The sequence below is a fragment of the Nannospalax galili genome, unplaced genomic scaffold, assembly GCF_000622305.1.
Source record: "Nannospalax galili isolate Female #2095 unplaced genomic scaffold, S.galili_v1.0 scaffold253, whole genome shotgun sequence".
NCBI lineage: Eukaryota > Metazoa > Chordata > Mammalia > Rodentia > Spalacidae > Nannospalax > Nannospalax galili.
This window is the reverse complement of record NW_008335287.1, coordinates 1345246-1363292: the sequence shown is the minus strand read 5'-3', so window position 1 is coordinate 1363292 and position 18047 is coordinate 1345246. Positions and strand designations below refer to the sequence as shown.

The 18047-nt window shown below is 36.5% G+C and overlaps 1 protein-coding gene across 1 annotated transcript in view; it reads right to left on the bottom strand.

The window, feature by feature from the left end:
• Map4k5 (mitogen-activated protein kinase kinase kinase kinase 5) overlaps positions 1-18047 on the bottom strand; it is a 138104-nt gene that overhangs the window by 27494 nt on the left and 92563 nt on the right. The window contains exons 15-25 of the mRNA XM_008829845.3: positions 13008-13066; positions 11471-11538; positions 9515-9557; positions 8587-8740; positions 7488-7585; positions 6978-7019; positions 5197-5281; positions 3191-3270; positions 2574-2634; positions 467-469; positions 71-185 (exon numbers count right to left, since the gene is read on the bottom strand). Of these exons, the coding sequence (XP_008828067.1) occupies positions 71-185; positions 467-469; positions 2574-2634; positions 3191-3270; positions 5197-5281; positions 6978-7019; positions 7488-7585; positions 8587-8740; positions 9515-9557; positions 11471-11538; positions 13008-13066 (808 nt within the window). The remainder of the gene's footprint in view (positions 1-70; positions 186-466; positions 470-2573; positions 2635-3190; positions 3271-5196; positions 5282-6977; positions 7020-7487; positions 7586-8586; positions 8741-9514; positions 9558-11470; positions 11539-13007; positions 13067-18047) is intronic.

Below are 18047 nucleotides of genomic sequence, written 5' to 3'. Positions count from 1 at the left end.
GAATACTAGCTGTTAAAAATAGACACAAATGACCCTTTCTCCCAGTAGAATCAAAATATTATTTTGTTACCTTGGCAGAATGCGATCTGGAAATCTATGAGTCTGGATATGGGCAGCTAATCCTGGTTTTTTGGCTTGTTCAAACAATGCAATAAGATTATGAGAGTAGAGCTGAAAGGATTTTCCTGCAAAGGAGAAACAAGTTATGTTTTTGTTGTTTTTTTGAGGCAGGGTCTTACTATGTAACCCTACCTGTCCTAGAACTTGCTATGTAGACCATGCCAGGCTGGCCTCCATCCCACAGAGATCTGCTTGCTTTTGCCTTGAGAGTGCTGGGATTAAAGACGTGCACTATCACCCCCTCGGTGAGGAGCAAGTTAGTTACTTTTACTAGAAACAAGTTAGTTTTCCTAGAATAAATTTCAGCAGAAAAAGACAAGTTTCAAGTACAAGAAAACGTAATTACCTTCTAAAATGGGGAGTCCAGTAATGTTCAAAGACCAGGCAAAACAGAAAAACATGTAAAAAGACAACAAAATAAACTTGGTTAATTTTATATTGAAAATAATAGGTAAATAATTTTTAAGTAGATTATTCTGTTATACATAAATTAGGCATATTCTGACAAATAGGTGATCTGGGCAGAATAGATGTAAACTTTATGATGTTAGTGAAAAAAGAGAAATACTGATGCCCCAAACCTGTGCTACAGTTATAAGGATGTACACTGTCATAATTTTAGAACAAAATAGAAAAGTCTATTAAATTATATTTCTTCTTCAGGACAGATCTATTTATCATACCCCATTGAATTATCTTGGATTAAAACTGATTGTGAATAAACTGAAATATAACAGATTGTAATAGTAAGAAAAGCAAGCCAATACTATGAGCTCCAATGCAGGATAAATTAGGGTACAACTCCATACAATCAAAACATAGCTAGGCTAAACAGGGAGACACACAGTAAACATCATCTGACCCTTCACACATGGTATATCACCATAACAACATGAAACAGTATCCTTTTACCATTAGAAAACACATGACATGTTATCCTAAGAAATTTTTCTCTATTTTCTCAGGATAAAGGCATTCTGGCCACCACTCTATCTTTCTTCTCGCTCCATTTCCTTGACACACGTGGACTTGCACTCTTGAGCTCTGCTACCTACATTCCTTCAGTTTTATGAGTAATTTACAGTGAAGAAATGAACTAATTTATAAACTATTCCATGCTTTCCTATGTTAGGTCATAAAAATTTAATATGTACCATGTGTAGTTTTAAAGCTTATTCCCGAAGACAACTATGTCTAGGGTTAAAAGCATCAAGAGCTAGAGAAAAGCAATTTTATGTATAAAATTCAGAATTGTCACCCCAAATAGACTTGGGTTTAAGTTTCGTTTCATAAAAAAGTACGAATATTTGCTAAAGGAAATAAAAATGACTTGGGGCAAACATAAAATCAAAGAGATTAAGTACTCTTGAGAATCTCAGCTTTTTAGAAGTCATATGCACAAAGACTATATTTTTCATAAACACTGTGATTAGCTCAAATTCAGAGATTCCTGAAGAATCTCCCCTTGGGAGAAGTAACAATTAGCTATCCTGCACTCTGCTATTAGGATGAACTCAATCAGTAAGCCTCCAGATAGTCTAAAATATAAGAAAACATTTGAGACAGTCTTTTCACTGGCCTAGAACTTGCCAAGTAGGCTAGCCTAGCTGGCTTGTGAGCCCCAGAGCTTCTCCTGGTTTCTGTCTCTCTAGTACTGGGATTATAAGCACACACCACCACATCGGACTTTTTATCTGGGTGCTGGGTACTAACTCAGGTCCTCAATGTTTGAGCAAGCAAGCACTTTACTGACTGAGCTCTCTTGCTCCCAGCTCCTTAGACAAGATGATTTAAACCATCAGTCAGAGACAGTATGTGGTCCAGAACAACATCTGCATAAGACTTTACAGTTACTTAGCACTTTGGACTGGTCATTTAACCCTCTCAAAAATCTCAAGAGACTTTTTTTAATGCCACCACCCTCATTGGATAAGCAGGAAAACTGAGCTAAGAATGGGTGATTGAGGCTGGGTGTGATGGTGCATGCCTTTAATCCTGAGAAGCAGAGGCAGAAAGGCAGGCAGATCTCTGCGAGATCAAGGCTGGCCTGGTCTACATAGTGAAAGTCTATCATAAACAAACAAGCAAAGGAATGGGCTTGGCCCTCTGCTTCCTTCCATCACACTGCTAACACTCAGAGGGAGGCAGTAATGAGAGTGATGGTGGAGGCTACATGGAAGGGAAGGGCCTGGATAGATCTCTGTGTTATGTCTCCCTCAGGAGCTGAGCTCCTGGGGGAAAGGTTTGGGAAATGCAACTCTTACAAAAGACAGGGTCCTTTCTCTTGTTTTTTTTTCCCTCCATTCCAAATGGATAGAAAACATCCTCAAGTACCAAAGTTGCTATACTGCAGTTACTCAGAATTACATATAACATTATACTTTAATACAGTGTGTACTAAAATGACATTTCTTTGCTTGCCTATGAGTTGTTTTTCATCATTGGATACATACCTGATAATGACATTAAAGTATTATTGATAACATAGAGCCATGTACATTTCCGTGGAAATAACTAAAGAAAAAAAAAGAGAAAGTAGTTGAATTGTACAATGTCCATTTTCTTCTTCACAGTCAGATCTCTGTGAACCCTTAGCCCTAAATTTACCCTTAGCCCTAAAATTCCAACATTCTAAAATGGCACTACTGGAAATGTGGCTCAGTGACAGATCATGTGCTTAGCATGCACAAGGTCCTGGGTTTGATCCCCAGTACAACACAAAACAAAACAAACAAAACAAAACAAACAGTACTATAAAAATACCATTTTCTTTGAGAAAACTGATTTAAGTGTTTTATTTATTATTTTTATATTATGTATATGAGTGTATGGCTTGTGTATGTGTGTCCTACAATGCCCCTGGAGGTCAGAAGAGGGCATTGGATTCCACTGGAACTGGAGTTATAGCTACTATGTGAGTTCTAGGAATTGAACACGGGTTCTCTGCAAGAGCAGTCAGTGCTCTTAACCTCTGAGTCATCTCTCCAGCCCTTGCAAACTGATTTAAAATATGATACTTCTTTTATTCAATTGGTCCAAGCTAATTCTTTGAGTTAAAATTCCTAATTACCTGTTCCATAGTTGCCTCGTGTAGCTCATTGAGATTCAATGTGTAAATACCATCTTCAGTTCCAAAAATGATATACTGATCTATAAAATAGTTGATAAGTTATCAGAATTTACTATTGATTTTTGAAATCACTCACTCAAATAACTGCTTTATGTTGTGATGATAGTAAGAGCTAGACAACCATACATTCATCCATAGTAAAATTATTTTCTTAAGTTCATGCCAACATATTTCTTTCCCATTTAAACAAAATTTTTTGAAACAGAGTATTACACATAGCCCAAAGCTGGCCTTGATCTCACAGTGATCTGCCTAGTACTGGGATTAAAGGCATTCAGCCTGTTTCCTATTTTTTAAAAAAGCAGAAATATTCTAGGTATGACCAATTCAGTCAGATTTTACTATCTAATCATCTTTCAACTTAATTTTTATATTTTAATACCATTATAGCAATCCATTTTTGCAAGACACCAGATAAATAAGGAAAGTACGCATTAAATATGAAACTATAAATTATGGCAGAGCACAAATAATGAACACATTTCATGTTCAGATGCTGGTTTCTAAATACTATTACCACTAAAAAGAACCAGAGCTTCCTGGAGAAAAGACTGATTGGAATTCTGGGAAATGTGGCAGTTTCAATGAGAATTATCCCCCCACCACAGGCTCAAGTACTGACTACTTGGTCGGTTGGTGGTAGTGTTTGAGGAGGGTCATGGAACCTTTAGGAGGTATGGCCTTGTTGGAGGAAGCACATCACTGGGGAGTGAGTGGACTTTGAGAGTTCACAGCCTTGTCTACTTCCAGTTTCTTTCTACTTTCTGCTCCTGCTGCCTCTGCCATGCCTCCCCCTGGAAACATATGCCCAATCAACTCTTCCTTCTAGAAGTTACCTTGATCATGGTGTTTTATCAAAGCAACAGGAAAATAAGTAACAGGAAGCAAAGTATGAAACAGCCTAGAAATCTTGCTGTGCCAGAAAGGTAAAGAAAAGCGCCAAAAACCAATGTGGACATTTCAAACAGAAGCACACAAGCACTTCTCCTGCTCAAAAATTCTGGGAAAATTTAAGTGTGACAATAAGTCACAGTGATAGATCATATCTTACTAAGAATCTATAAATTCAAACTGATTAAACACAACATGTAATTTTAAATAGAATATTCAAGTGGAGAAATTAAAATGAGTGGAGAAAATGGGACTTTGGATTTAAAATAGTAATATACCAATGTTAAATTTCCTGTTCTTTAAATTTTTCATTTATTTTAGACAAAGTCTCACTATAGTCCAGGCTTGTCTTGAGCTTACAATCTTCCCCATGCCCACTCACACTTCCAAGTTAAGCTAGAGCATGAAATTTCTAATCTCAAATATAAGTAAATAAAAGTTTTATTTTTTTACTTATTTATTTTTATTTTATGTGTATGACTGTTTTGCCTACATGTATGTAAATGCACCACGTGTGTGCAATTCCAGTCTCCACTGGAAGAGGAGGGCATTTGGACCCCCCCTGGAACTGGAGTTACAGAAAGTTGTGTTAGCCACCATGTAAGGTGCTGAGAACTGAAACCAAGTCCTCTGAAAGATCAGTCGGTACTCCTCACCACTGAGCCATCTCTGAAGCCCCCTGAAAAGTTTTATATATATCCACTGAACATTGAGACTGAAATAATACTATCAATTTATCTATAGACATTACTGACTGAGATTATCAGTTGTCCAAAAAAAAGTCCTTTTATGGTAAAAGGAAATTACATATTAAGCACGCAACCAGTTGTGATGTTTCTTTAGTCTCCTTTAATCAAGAACAGTTTCTATTCACTGTTCAATTTTAATGTACTTAAACCAAATTCAGTTTGCCTAGTTAGGCTGTCATAGGTTCCTGTATCATTTAGTATCTATGACGATAATTTTAAAGTTAACGACTTCAGTTCATTGATTATAAAGTTCTTTCTCACAATAAATACTTTATAGGAAGTATAAACAAAATTTTGAAATTGTACCTTTTGTATCAGGATGTATCCAGGATGTTGCACAATTAATTTTCAAAGGGCAGCCATCAAAAACTTTTGAAAAACATGCTCCCATCTTATTTATAAAGAAAGAAATATTGACTTATTATATAATTTCAATATTCTTAGAAAATCATGAAATGTGAAACTCTTATATATACTTGTAGCTTTATCTTTAAACAAAATACCATTTTAACATAATTTAACTCTTTGTACCAAGAGTGATAGTCCTTTCTTTCCCATTTTAAGGCTGGGATACCAAATTTATGAACATCTACACACTAATGATATGCAGAAATTCTAAGTTACTACTTTTCTTTAAGACTAACATTGTTAATGTGAGACAATATTTGATTTTATTTAGTAACATTACAGTGATTAAAACTACAGTATAATTCTAGAATATACTAGAATATACAACAGACAAAACACTGATATTTATATTATAGACTTTTACTGAATATAATTTATAAAGTATCCTATTTCCATGACTGTCTGCATCATCCACATATACATTGACGGGGACAGATTAAGTGTTAACCTAGGTTTCCCTTTTCTTTCTCATTGTGCATAGTTCAAGGTGAAAATGGCTACCGGGGAAGAAAGATATTTAAACCACATTAGGAAGAAGACATTATAAACACTGAAGTAAAATTAAGTTGGATGTTAGAAGGTATCTGAGAACCCAACTGCCAGAATTTATAAAGAGAAACACTCTAAATTTCCTTCCCCCCCCGCTTTTTTTGGACAGGGTCTTCTAGTCCTGGGCTGTCTGGAAGTCATTATGTGGACCATCTACCAGCTTCTGCCTCTGGGAGGCTGGGATTAAAGGTGCATGCCACTACACCTGACTTTTTTTTTTTTAAATACTACATCTTGCTATGTTGCACTGGTGTAGCCTAAAACCCACTGGTGTAGCTAAATCAGTCTTAAACCCATCACATCCAACTTTGTCTCTAAATTTTTTTTTTTATTTTTTTTTCTTTTTGAGACAGGGTCTCCCTGTAGCCCCAGCTGTCCTGGAACTCACTATGTAGACCAGGCTGGCCTTGAACTCACAGAGATCCGCCTGCCTCTGCCTCCCAAGTGCTGGGATTAAAGGCGACGCTGGGCTTTGTCTCTTAAATTTTAACCAGTTCACTCAAATTAGGGTATATGATTTGACCCATAGTATATTCATGTTTATCTAACTTTGTATTTTACAACAGTCTTCCTTTTAGTGGTTTAAGGTGCTTGATAGCAAATCTACTGTTGCTGCTTCTAAGGAGATTAAAAAATGGCAACCAGAAGAAAGGAGCCAGGGGCTCCTCCCAAGCCCATGTGACCCTTGAGGAACAGATCCTTAAACGACCTTAAGAGTAAAAATAAATTGGTTTATCTGGTCCAACTGTATTGCCAAACAGGTGATACCTTCTTTTGAGTTGTTGGCCAGGGTGGCCCAAGGGACTCCCACATAGAACTGGGAAAATGAACAGCAGACCCCAGTCTTATCCAAAGGAATACTGACAACTGATTACCGCTAGATAAGGAACAGCTGACCCTCCTAAAACAAAGACCTCTAGATAGGCTGACTAGATTCACCAGAAGGGCAAGTAGTGGGGAATGGCTGGGGTGCTGACAACACAGCAGACAGTAGCAGGGATATAAGGGCTCTAATAGGGGGGAGGGAGGCTACGGGTGGGTGCTATCTGGGAAGTGGGTGTAAAAATAAATTAATTAATTAAAAAAAATGAAAAAAAAAGGCAAATAGGTCACATAGAAATAGTCCTTACCAGTACTTTTGGGGTGGGTGGAAGGCCATTGATAGCTGGTTTCTGTGGAAAAAAATTAAAACTGTATTTAAAAATTATTAAAATAATTTTTAATACTGTAAGACTTCCTAAGCTTTTTTTTTTTTTTTTAAAGTGATTTTTGTTTTGTTTTGTTTAAAGAGACAGTTTTTCTGCATCATCTACACTGACCCCAAACTCCTGGGCTCAAATGATCCAGCTTCAGCTTCTGGAGAAGCGGGGACAACAGCACGACAGGTCTATATCACCATGCTCAACTCCATCCAGTTACCTGAACTCTTTTTTTTTTGGTCTTTTTGAGACAGGGTCCTCAAACTCAAAGATCCACCTTCTTCTGCCTCCAGAGTGGTGGGATTAAAGGCACACGCCACCTTGCCTGACCCATGTGCGCCACCATGCCTGGCAGTTACCTGAATTCTTAATCCTTATTCCCCTTCTAGGATGAACCTAATGTTAGTTACAACACATTGCAAAGTGCCTGTTGTTACCTACAGGGAATTCTCGCTTGTCCTTTTTCCGTGGTAACTGCGGAGCTTGTGCTGATCCCTCTGTATTCTCACTGATCAGTTTTGAAATACCATCACCATTTCCTAGAGAGAATCATGGTTAAATGTTGACTGACCACACAAAGAAATACATTCAATGAAAAAAATAATTTTTCTTTGCTTCCATTACTTCCCTTCCTCTTGCATGAGTCTTTATGAGAAAATATTTCTACTGATAGGTGAGTTAATTTATTTTCAGTGCTATTCTCAAGATTCTGTAGAGTTTGCATTGCATCCTTAGTAGTGCTCTTAATTTGTGACAAATATACTGTAAGGGGAAATTAAATCTAGCCTACTGACACTGATATTCAAGGCCTTTAATAACTGAATTTTAACCTTCACTTTCAGTCCTACCTTCTCTTTAATTATAACACACCATAATAGATTGTATTTTAAACACAACACAGATGCTCCTGCACCAGTGCATTTGTCTATTCCTCAAGAATGCCCACGCACCGGCTCTGTGTACCGAAGGCTCATTAAGTGATTTGCTATGCTGCAAGAGTTCACCTTCACTATTCTCCATCCTTACCACCCTCAGAAATGTCAGGTCTTCTCTTAAATACAGTTACGATTTTAGGAGATACTCATGCCAGTTGTCTTTCTTTTCCTCCCTTCCTCCTTTCTTTTATTTATTATTTCCTCTTAATTAAATTTTTTTGGAGATATGTCTCATTGTTTAGTTCAGGCTAGTCTTTGTCCCTAGAGTGCTTAGATTACAGGCATGTATCACCATGCCCAGCAGTTTTTTGTAATGTTATGTGTATACATACAGCTATAACTTCTGTCAAAGCCCCTAAACCCCTGGAGGGCTAGATCCTGCAGTACTAAGGACTGAGTTAGGGTTGAAGCAGTTTGAATCTACTATGGTGCATTCATGTACAATTAAAAAACAGAAGCAAAGCTTTAAACTGTTGAAGGACTAAGAAAAGACAAAAGATATTCTTGAACTCAGGAGCAGAATGGCTTTCCTTTCCCTCTCATGGCTCATTCACCTCTCATACCCAGCCGTATGCATATAGGGCTGCTGACACTGCTGCTCATACCCATAAAGGAGCTCTCTGCCACAGGACCACAACTTGGGCTGCTTTGTCTTCTGAGAACTTGAGGAGCTCTGTTCTCTAAATCAGGGCAACGTTTGACAGTTGATGATTTTTCATCATCTGGGAAGTTGTCTTCAGGGAAACTGTTTATCCTTGGCTAATGATAAGAGGATAAAGTACTTTAAAAAACTGAGATTAAAAATAGTAACAGTAGTCATTGGTAAAGTAATCAAGAGCTGAATTATTGCCCCAATTATGAACTTAACGTGATTTTTTAAAAAAATAGTCACAACCCAAAAATGATAAAATTTTTATAACAAAATTATGTAAGGGGGCTGGAGAGATGGCTCAACAGTTAAGAGCACTTGTTGATCTTGCAAAGAACCTGGATTCAGTTCCCAGCACCCACATGGCAGTTCATAACCATTTAAAACTTCAGTTCCAGGGTAATTGACACCCTCTTCTGACCTTCATGGGCACCTCAATGTACATGGTGTATATGCATGCACTCAGGCACACACACACACACACAGACACACACACACAGACACACACACACACAATTTAATAAAAAAACTATGCAAGAAATTGAACAAAATATTTAATAGCTAGAAACCAACAGGAACAATGCCTTAATGAAGAGTGATACTACTGAAATGTCAAATTGTAGTGATAAATGTAGATGATAAATGAACTTTCTCTCTATCCATGCAGTCAAGTATTTTTTTCAAATGAGCAAGAACTTATTTTTTCTGGTCTCTATTCAAATATACTATTTCTTATAAAATCTTCATTTATTTTATATCTTCGTATCCCCCTTCTATACACAAATGAATGAATTTAAGAAAAATTTGAACAAAGTCAATGAAATGACTTTTAAAATGTAATTATTTAAACAAGGATTTATTGTTCAAAATCTTAAGCAGCTCACCTTAGGAGGTAGGGGAGGCGGTATTGCACGTTTTGAGGTTGATCTAATCAAAGAGAAAATTGCACAAAGTCATACATGACTGTAACATAAAGACACTATAAAATATCCACTAAAATGTTTATGTAGAGGATATAAAAGATAAATTATGATGAAGACCTAAGAGCTCCCATTGTAAGACATTCTAAGACTGTATTAACATAATTACAAAGGATTATATAAAATGGGCATGAAGTCTTTTTTAGTTATAATTCTGCTATATTTAATATGTAATACAAATTAAATTAAACAGTAAAAATTCAGGCTTGGGGTTTAGCTCAGTGGGAGAACACATGGTTAACATGTACAAGGCTTTAGTTTTAGTTTTCAGCAACAAAACAAGCAAAAATATACTTTTTTTTTTTGATACCTTGTAGCCTATGGAGAACTGCTTGAAACATGTGTGTTTTGAAGGCTGTGGTGCGAGGCCATTCTACTGGAAATAAGCAGTGTCTCCAGAGACAAAGGAACACACAGGGTCTTTAAAATGATTGAGATGAAACTGAATTTTACTTCAGTAAAAGCTGTGTTTATGTGCAAAGCAAAAAACAACACAGTGAGGTGTGGTGAAGACTGAGCAAAGCCTGGGAAATTTAGGGAATGGTAACTTGTGTCCACGGAAAGTGGCATGGTTCATGTCAAATTGCAAGACATCTTTTTTGCTAAGGCTACTGTACACAGAATACATGTGATGCTATATCCCTCAAGGATTTAAACTAATGAAAAGTAAATAAAAATAAGTTTGTACATTTATATTAAAACAAAACAAAAGCAGCAAGTGGTGGTGCATGCCTGTAATACTCAGGTGGTAGAAGGCAGGAAGGAATCAGTTTGAGGCCAGCTTGTGCTACATGAGACTCTGTCTCAAAAAAATAAAAAAAAAAACCCACCACCACCACCAACAACAAAACAAAAAAACAAACAACAACAATAATGACAAACAAATGAAAAAAGCAAACAAAACAAAACAAAATTCAGAATTCTGGAATCTGTAGATGCAAGTGCTTGTATCATCAAATCCTTTGTCACTCAAAGGAAGGTCCCCAGATAATGGCATCTCTTCAGAACTCGCACAAACAGACCCTTTAGGGACCTACTGAATCAGAATGTGCTCCAGGTGAACAGCTGGCACAGCAAAATTTGAGAAGCAGTGATATAGCTCAATGGCCAAACACACTTATTCAGAGTCACTTAGATCAAGTGGGAAGCTATAAGGACCTTTAGATTCCATCACAAAAACTGTATTCTACAGCAAGAGTTGTCAAACTTTAAGGGCCAGATAATAAATGCTTTGGACAGCACACAGTAGTCAAAGGTTTGCTGAATACAGTGTGAAAGAGCTATAAACAATACATAACGTAGTTAATATGGTTGTGTTTAATACCTATTTATTAACAGTGAACTTTAAATTTCATGTAATATTCCTATAAAAGAAAATATTATTCTTTTTACTTTTTTTATCCATGAAAAACGCAAATGCTATATTTAGTGCGTGGGCAGAAGACCAGATTTGGCCTGCAGACTACAGTTTGCCAACCCCAGATCTTCTGACCTAATGTAAGGATCCAGAAGTCTGTATTTTCAAAGAATTCTCTAGGTAACTGAAATATGCAAATTTGTAAACGATAATTCAATAACTCACTGAAGCCAGCCCCCTCACCTTGTTGAGTAAAGACAAATCTAGAATATAAAGTAACTACATTAGAGAGGTAGAATGGGGGCTTTCTGACCATCACTACAGTATTTTTAACCCACGATATAGTTCAACATGTTATCATTACACATAGTATATTCTGATTAAAACAAAAACCATGCCAGGCATGGTTGCACATGCCTGTAACTCCAGCACTTGGGAGGCAGAGGCAGGAGGATGAATATCAAAACAAATTGCAACTCCCACAAACGCTGCTAGTAACTTACTTGCCCGTATTTGCACCATCCACAAAAGGATTCCAATGTAATATAAAGTTTGGGTCGGATGATATTCCCTGTGAAGGTTACAGTTTAAAATGTTACTTTCATAGATATTAACCAAGTTAATATTACCATTTGATTTATTAATTTCATGTTAGCCATTTCATCTGGTTCAAGAACGTGTGTTAGGATTGTTCATTATCAAGACATCCAATCAACTTTTTAAAATTATTTATTTAATAACCACTCAATCAGAAGAAGTATTTCATTACAACAGCACTGACATATTCAATAACAATTTCCAGAGCTAAGATGCATCTCCTTCAAAACTGGCTGTAAATTTTTAGGTTTACAGTTGAATTAATACAGTTATACAATATTATACTCAGTATAAACCCTGTAAGACATAAAATTAAATGACATTTTAAACTTTAAAAAAGATCTCCATTTCACTATTAAAATACCCAGTTTCATACAGAAAAATTCATTTTCAATACAATTGACACTAAGATTCACATGCATTTTGAATCTCTATATATCTGATTATTACTAGTCATAGTCGGTTACTTTCTGAGCTCCTTGGCATCTGAGCATGGATATAAAGTCATCAGGTAGATTTCAATGGTAATGTTTTCCACATCAAATTTTAAACCTCCACTTTGATTTGCTTTATCATTTGACATATTCAGGTCAATGACTCTATCATTTGCCATAAACTTCAGAATTTCTATAAAGCTACTAAGCATAACTTTCAATCTCACATGCAAAAAAAGATGTACTGTTACATCAGCACTGACAACTAAGCAGCTGATTAAGCAAAGAGAATCTTCATTAGGATGGAGCGATAAGAAGACTGCTTACCAAAATCTATTAGGAAACTGGACTTTTACTGACTAAAAAGAAGCTAGATGTTAAGGTGCCTTTTAGGCCAATCCTGGCAATCATTTTATTTACCCCTTTATATAAAGAAAGGGGTAACTAAGTAGTTATCACAAAATAATACCAGTGTGGCAGTATATGCCTGGTATCCCAGCACTAGAGAGGCTAACACAGTGAGACTATAGCACTTCAAGGCCAGCCTGGGTTACACAGTGACCCTCTCACAAATAAACGAAGAAACAAAACAAGCAAAGCAATGGTTTAGATAAAGAAGCTTAAAGATAGAGGCTAGAACTCAGGGCAAGCATATTATTACTCAGTCATCCCAGATAAAATACTTTAAATAGTTGGTAAGTCAATGCAAAACTATGCTCATTATAGGCCTAAACAGAATTAGCAAGAAAAATGTCCTGAGGGTTAAAGACATCCACATCAATGTTTAATAACTTCATGGAAATTCTCCAAATATTCAGCACTCAAAATGAATGGTTCAATTAGTTGTACTACCATCAAAAATACCTAATTACCAACTTTTCACACTTTAGTGTGTCAATTAGAGTAGGAAAGTTAAAACTTGAAAAGAATGGACTATGTTGTTTCTTAAAATATATCCCTTAGCTTTCTCAGAGTTTAACATGAAATGTTTTACAGTCTCAGTTCCTACCATTTCATCCCGTGCTTCTGTTTCTTTTCTCAGGGGAGGTTCAAACTGTAATTTGTCAACTGCAAAATATAGAACAGATATTTACAGAGTCATCATCTTAAGTAGTTAACTGGAGCAATGAGAAGTTTATGTATTGGCAAAACAGAGGAAAAAAGAGGCAAAGAAAAATCCATTATTTTTACTACAAAACACCTTTCTTTGTACTTACTCAAATAAAGGAATAATCTGAGATTCTCCTAGTCTATCTGCTTAATTCTTGACTGAAATCAGAAAAATAAGTACTTTTGTGTAAGAGAAAGTGTCAAAGTTCCTTGGAAGCAGATGACAAGGAAAAGCTCCAATGCTGCAGGTTCTGCTTTGAGATGAATCTAAGCAACAGCATCATGGCAGAGCAAAGCCCAGGAAAGTCGCCTACAGATCATCTAGTGAGTACAGATGGATGCTGTGAAGTTAATGCCACAAAGGCACTCAGAATCGTAGATTCTGCTGTGTATTTTATCTGGTCTGGTCAGGTTGATTTCAAAATTATTATAAATACTCAAAGAGCAACTTCTTTTATATGAAATATTCTAGAATAGAGGAAAGTCTAGCTTATTACCTACTTACAATTACAATTTTAAAACTTTAAAACTAAAAACGATTGCTGGGTGTGGTGGCACACACCTTTAGTCCCAGCAGAGGCAGGTGGATCTCTGTGAGTTCAAGGCCAGCCTGGTCTACATAGTGAGTTCCAGGCCAGCTGGGGCTACAGGGGAGACCCTGTCTCAAAACGACTGAACAAACAAAAAACTAAAAAAAAGATTTTTCATTTATTTATTTTTATGTGTATGAGTGTTTTGCCTGTATGTATGAAAGTGCACCCATTGCTTATGTTGTGCAATGTCCATAGGGCCAGAAAAAAGTATTGGATCCACTAGAACTGGAGGTACGGACAGTTGTTGGCTTCCACATAGGTGCTGAGAATTGAAGCATGGTCCTCTGCAGGAGAAGCCAGTGCTTTTAACCACTGAGCCATCTCTCCGGTCCCAAAACTTTAAAATCTAATATGACTAAAAGGCCAAAGTTTTTTCTCAACATTTACATTTATATTGCAGTGATACTAGATTCTTAAAGATAATCTTAGCAAATTGTATTTAAAAAGCTTTCAAGTAAAATCTAATTGTACTTATGCCTAAAAACAAAATTTGTAAGAAAATGCAAAGTACTAACATAATTTTTTTATATTAAGCAAAATAGCAAATTATGAAAATTTCCTCCCTTCCTTTTTTATTTTTTTTAAAGATACGGCTGTGTCATGTTCCAGACTGGCCTGGACTCAGTATGTGCAGCCCACCCTGGCATCGAACTCAAATCTTCCTCCTTCAGCCTCTTTAGTGCTGGGATTACATGTGTGCACAACTTTTCCTGGCTTAATAATTTCAGCACAATATTAGAGGACATTTCATAAAATATGTTATCTACTTAACTAAAACTAAAATATTCTGTATTATTAACTTAAGCTTAAGAACATTTTCATTAAATTATTATAAATTTCTTTAAAAACATTTTATTATTTAAATTTCTTTTATGTGTATGAGTGTTTGCCTGCATGTATGTAAATGCACCCATGTTGCACAATGCCCTCGGAGGTCAGAAGAGGACGGTGGATCCCCTGGAATTGGAGTTATGGACAGTTGTTAGCCACCATCTAGGGGCAGGGAACTGAACCTAACCACTGAGACTCTCCAGCCCTGTATTATAAATTTCTAAGAAACAGTTTACTCTTTTGAAACAGAGATAAGTTTTTGTTGTTGTTTCGGTCACATCTAGAAAACTGCAAGCAAGTACAGAGACCCATTGCAAAAGGTGTAAATATGAAAATGAGATATCCATTTTTAACAAGAATGCCATAGCTAGCAAACGGAAAGTCTTAAAGAGATATGGTAAAATAGGGGCTGGAGAGATGGCTCAGCAGTTAAGAACACTAGTTGTTCTTACAGTAGGCCTGGGTTTGAATCCCAGTACCCACATGGCAGCTAACAACTGTCCGTAACTCCAGTCCCAGGGGAATCTAACAGCCTCTTCTGACCTCCGTGGGCATTGCATGATACAGGTACACTTACCTACATGCAGGTAATACACGAATACACGTAAAATAAAAATAACAAAAAGAAAGAGATAGTGAAATAAACCTTGCAAAATGTTCATGTCAGTTATTAAAAATGATATTTAACTTAAAATAAACTTGTTTCTGTTTTATCATGTAAGAAAATGTAACCTTATTAACCTTATGCCTTGTATTATGTAAACTACATTACAACACAGAATGTTGATCATGCCTCTGATTATTGTTCTGTGTGGCATATGGAATCCTCAGGCTCTTTTTTCAAGAAAAAAATCTTTGGGTACCATTGGAGGTATCTTTGGCACATGACAAAGGTAGGGAGTTGCTGTATTATACATCATCATTAACCTCCAAAGATGACCTTGCTGTCCATAATTAAGAGGAAACAGATTTTTTTAAAGACAGGTCTCCCTGTAGCCTATAGAGCTGCACCAAACTGGCCTCAATCTCACAGAGATCTACCTGCCTCTTCCTCTAGAGTGCTGAGATAAAGGTGTGTGTCACCACACTGCCAGACCTTAAAAGGAATACCACTACATGTGTATGTATCTACAACTAAATAAAGCAACTGTGTTGAACAATGGACAATAGATACCAGAGTGCTGTGATCCTTGAGAGTAGGAAAACAGACTGTGGAAGGATCACATTAACCCTGGCATCTGCCTGGGGACATGTTGCATACTAGTCCACAAGAAAGTAAAGCTCAAAGAGAGAACAAGTCTCACTAGGTATAAGAAACAAAGAGTGGACCTTGAGGCTGCTTAAGCAGGTAAATTTAACAGGCAGCATACCAAACAAAAAAAATTGTACAAAAAAGAAATTCTAGAAATATGCAAAGGTTTCTTCTTAAATCTATGGCTGAATACGAAGAGCAAAACAGGGCAGGCAGAGGATGTTAGGGAACAGCTGGAAGGGCGGCACTGTGAGCACCTGGAGCGCCCACACCATCAGGAGCAATCTGAGCTCCCAGGGGAGCCTTGTGGAACACTAGAAAAACAGGACATATGCCTTGAAAGAACTGGCCTGTCCACCAGGTAATTCTTTAAAGAGAGACGACAACATGCTTTAAAGGAAGATGACAAAATCCAGATGGTCAACACTGCATTACACTGTCCAAGATACAATGAAAAACACTGGACATGTGAAGAAGGTGGTAAAGAGTAACTAAAAACAGTTGAAAAAAGAAACAAACTCAGAGATGTTGAAATCAGCGGATATGAACTTTAAAACAAATATATGTTCAAGGACTTAAGGTGAGCAGACAATCTCATCAGAAAAATAGAAATTACAATTATAAGTATATGTATGTATATATTATATATGTGCAATGTATGACTAATGCTTACATCTGAAAAATATTATACCTGAAATAAAACACATGGAATGACTTAACAGTAGAATGAACATTACAGGGGAAGAGACAGATGAGACAGAGGTACAGGAAACAACATTATGTGTACATATAGGGGCAGATGAGAAAAAAGCCCCAGTTATTTGTGAAATCCCTGAGTTAATATGTAATGAGAGTCCCAGAAGTAGAGGAGAGAGACCATGGTAGAAATTTCAAAGTAATAGCAGTGAAATTTGATGAACAATATTGATCCATAGATCTAAGAAGCTCAACAAACCCCAGACAGAACCAACCTCGGAAACCCTATCTAAGACATACCATAGTCAAACTGCTAAAAACCAAAAATCACAGACACTTCAACTGAAATATCTCATCTATTTTTTTCCAAATCTGTTTCTTTCTGATCTCTTGGAGACATTTAGGAACAGGACTCTAAAAAGCAAATGTCTAGAAGGCTGTGGAGCAAGGCCATTTTTGCCAGTTGGCAGCAGGGTCTCCAGAAGGAAACATACTGCTCTTTTTAACATTCAAGGTGCTTCTTTCAGTATGGTGGCAGGATACAAAGTTAATGTACAAAAATTAGTAGTCTTTCTATATACCAATAACCAACATACTAAGAAAAAAACTCCATTCACAATTGCTTTAACAACAACAATGGGGGCTGGAGAGATGGCTTAGTGGTTAAGAGCACTCACTGCTCTTGCAGAGGACCTGGGTTCGATTCCCAGCACCCATATGGTGGCTAACAACTATCCATAACTCCAGTTCCAGGGGATCTGATGCCTTCTTCTGACCTCCGTGGGCACTGCATGACACAGTAGCACTTATATACATGCAGACAATACACTCAAACATAAAAAATAAAAATAAAATATTAAAACAACAAACTAGTCAAGAAAGTGAAAGATCACTACAATGAAAAGTTTAGAATACTTAAGAACTTGAAGACAATAAATGACAGAAAGACCACTCATGCTCATGGATTGGAAGTATTAATACTATAAACTAACCAGTCTAAGAAACACAAATATCGTATGTTTCTTTCATATGTGGTTCCTAGATTTTAGATACATAAAACCACACACACACACACACACATCAACAAATTTAAAAAAATGTATTATATTTGAGGAGGAAGCATGGAAATTTACATCATGTTAATTAGTAGAGGTGATAACATTACCACTGTAATCTACCCGATGACTTTATAGACATACACAGGTGCCAAAGATCCATCTGCAACCGATTATGACCAGTAATAATCAGATACATACAGATTAGAGATATATGCGCCAACATCTCAGTGTTAGTAGGAAAAACAATGAGTTTCTGCAAGGAACAATATATTCTAAAATGAAATGGAGATCTTTTTTAAAGGTTAAAAATTCATTCAGTTTTATCTCCTACAGGACTTATACTGAGTTCAAGACTGTATAACTGTATTAATTCAACCGTGAACCTAGAAACCTGTACCCACTTGCAAAGAGATGCATCTTAGCTCAGGAAAATGTTATTGAATATGTCAATGCTATTGTAATGAAATGCTTCTTCTAAGTATGTGCTTATTAAATAAATAATTCCAAAA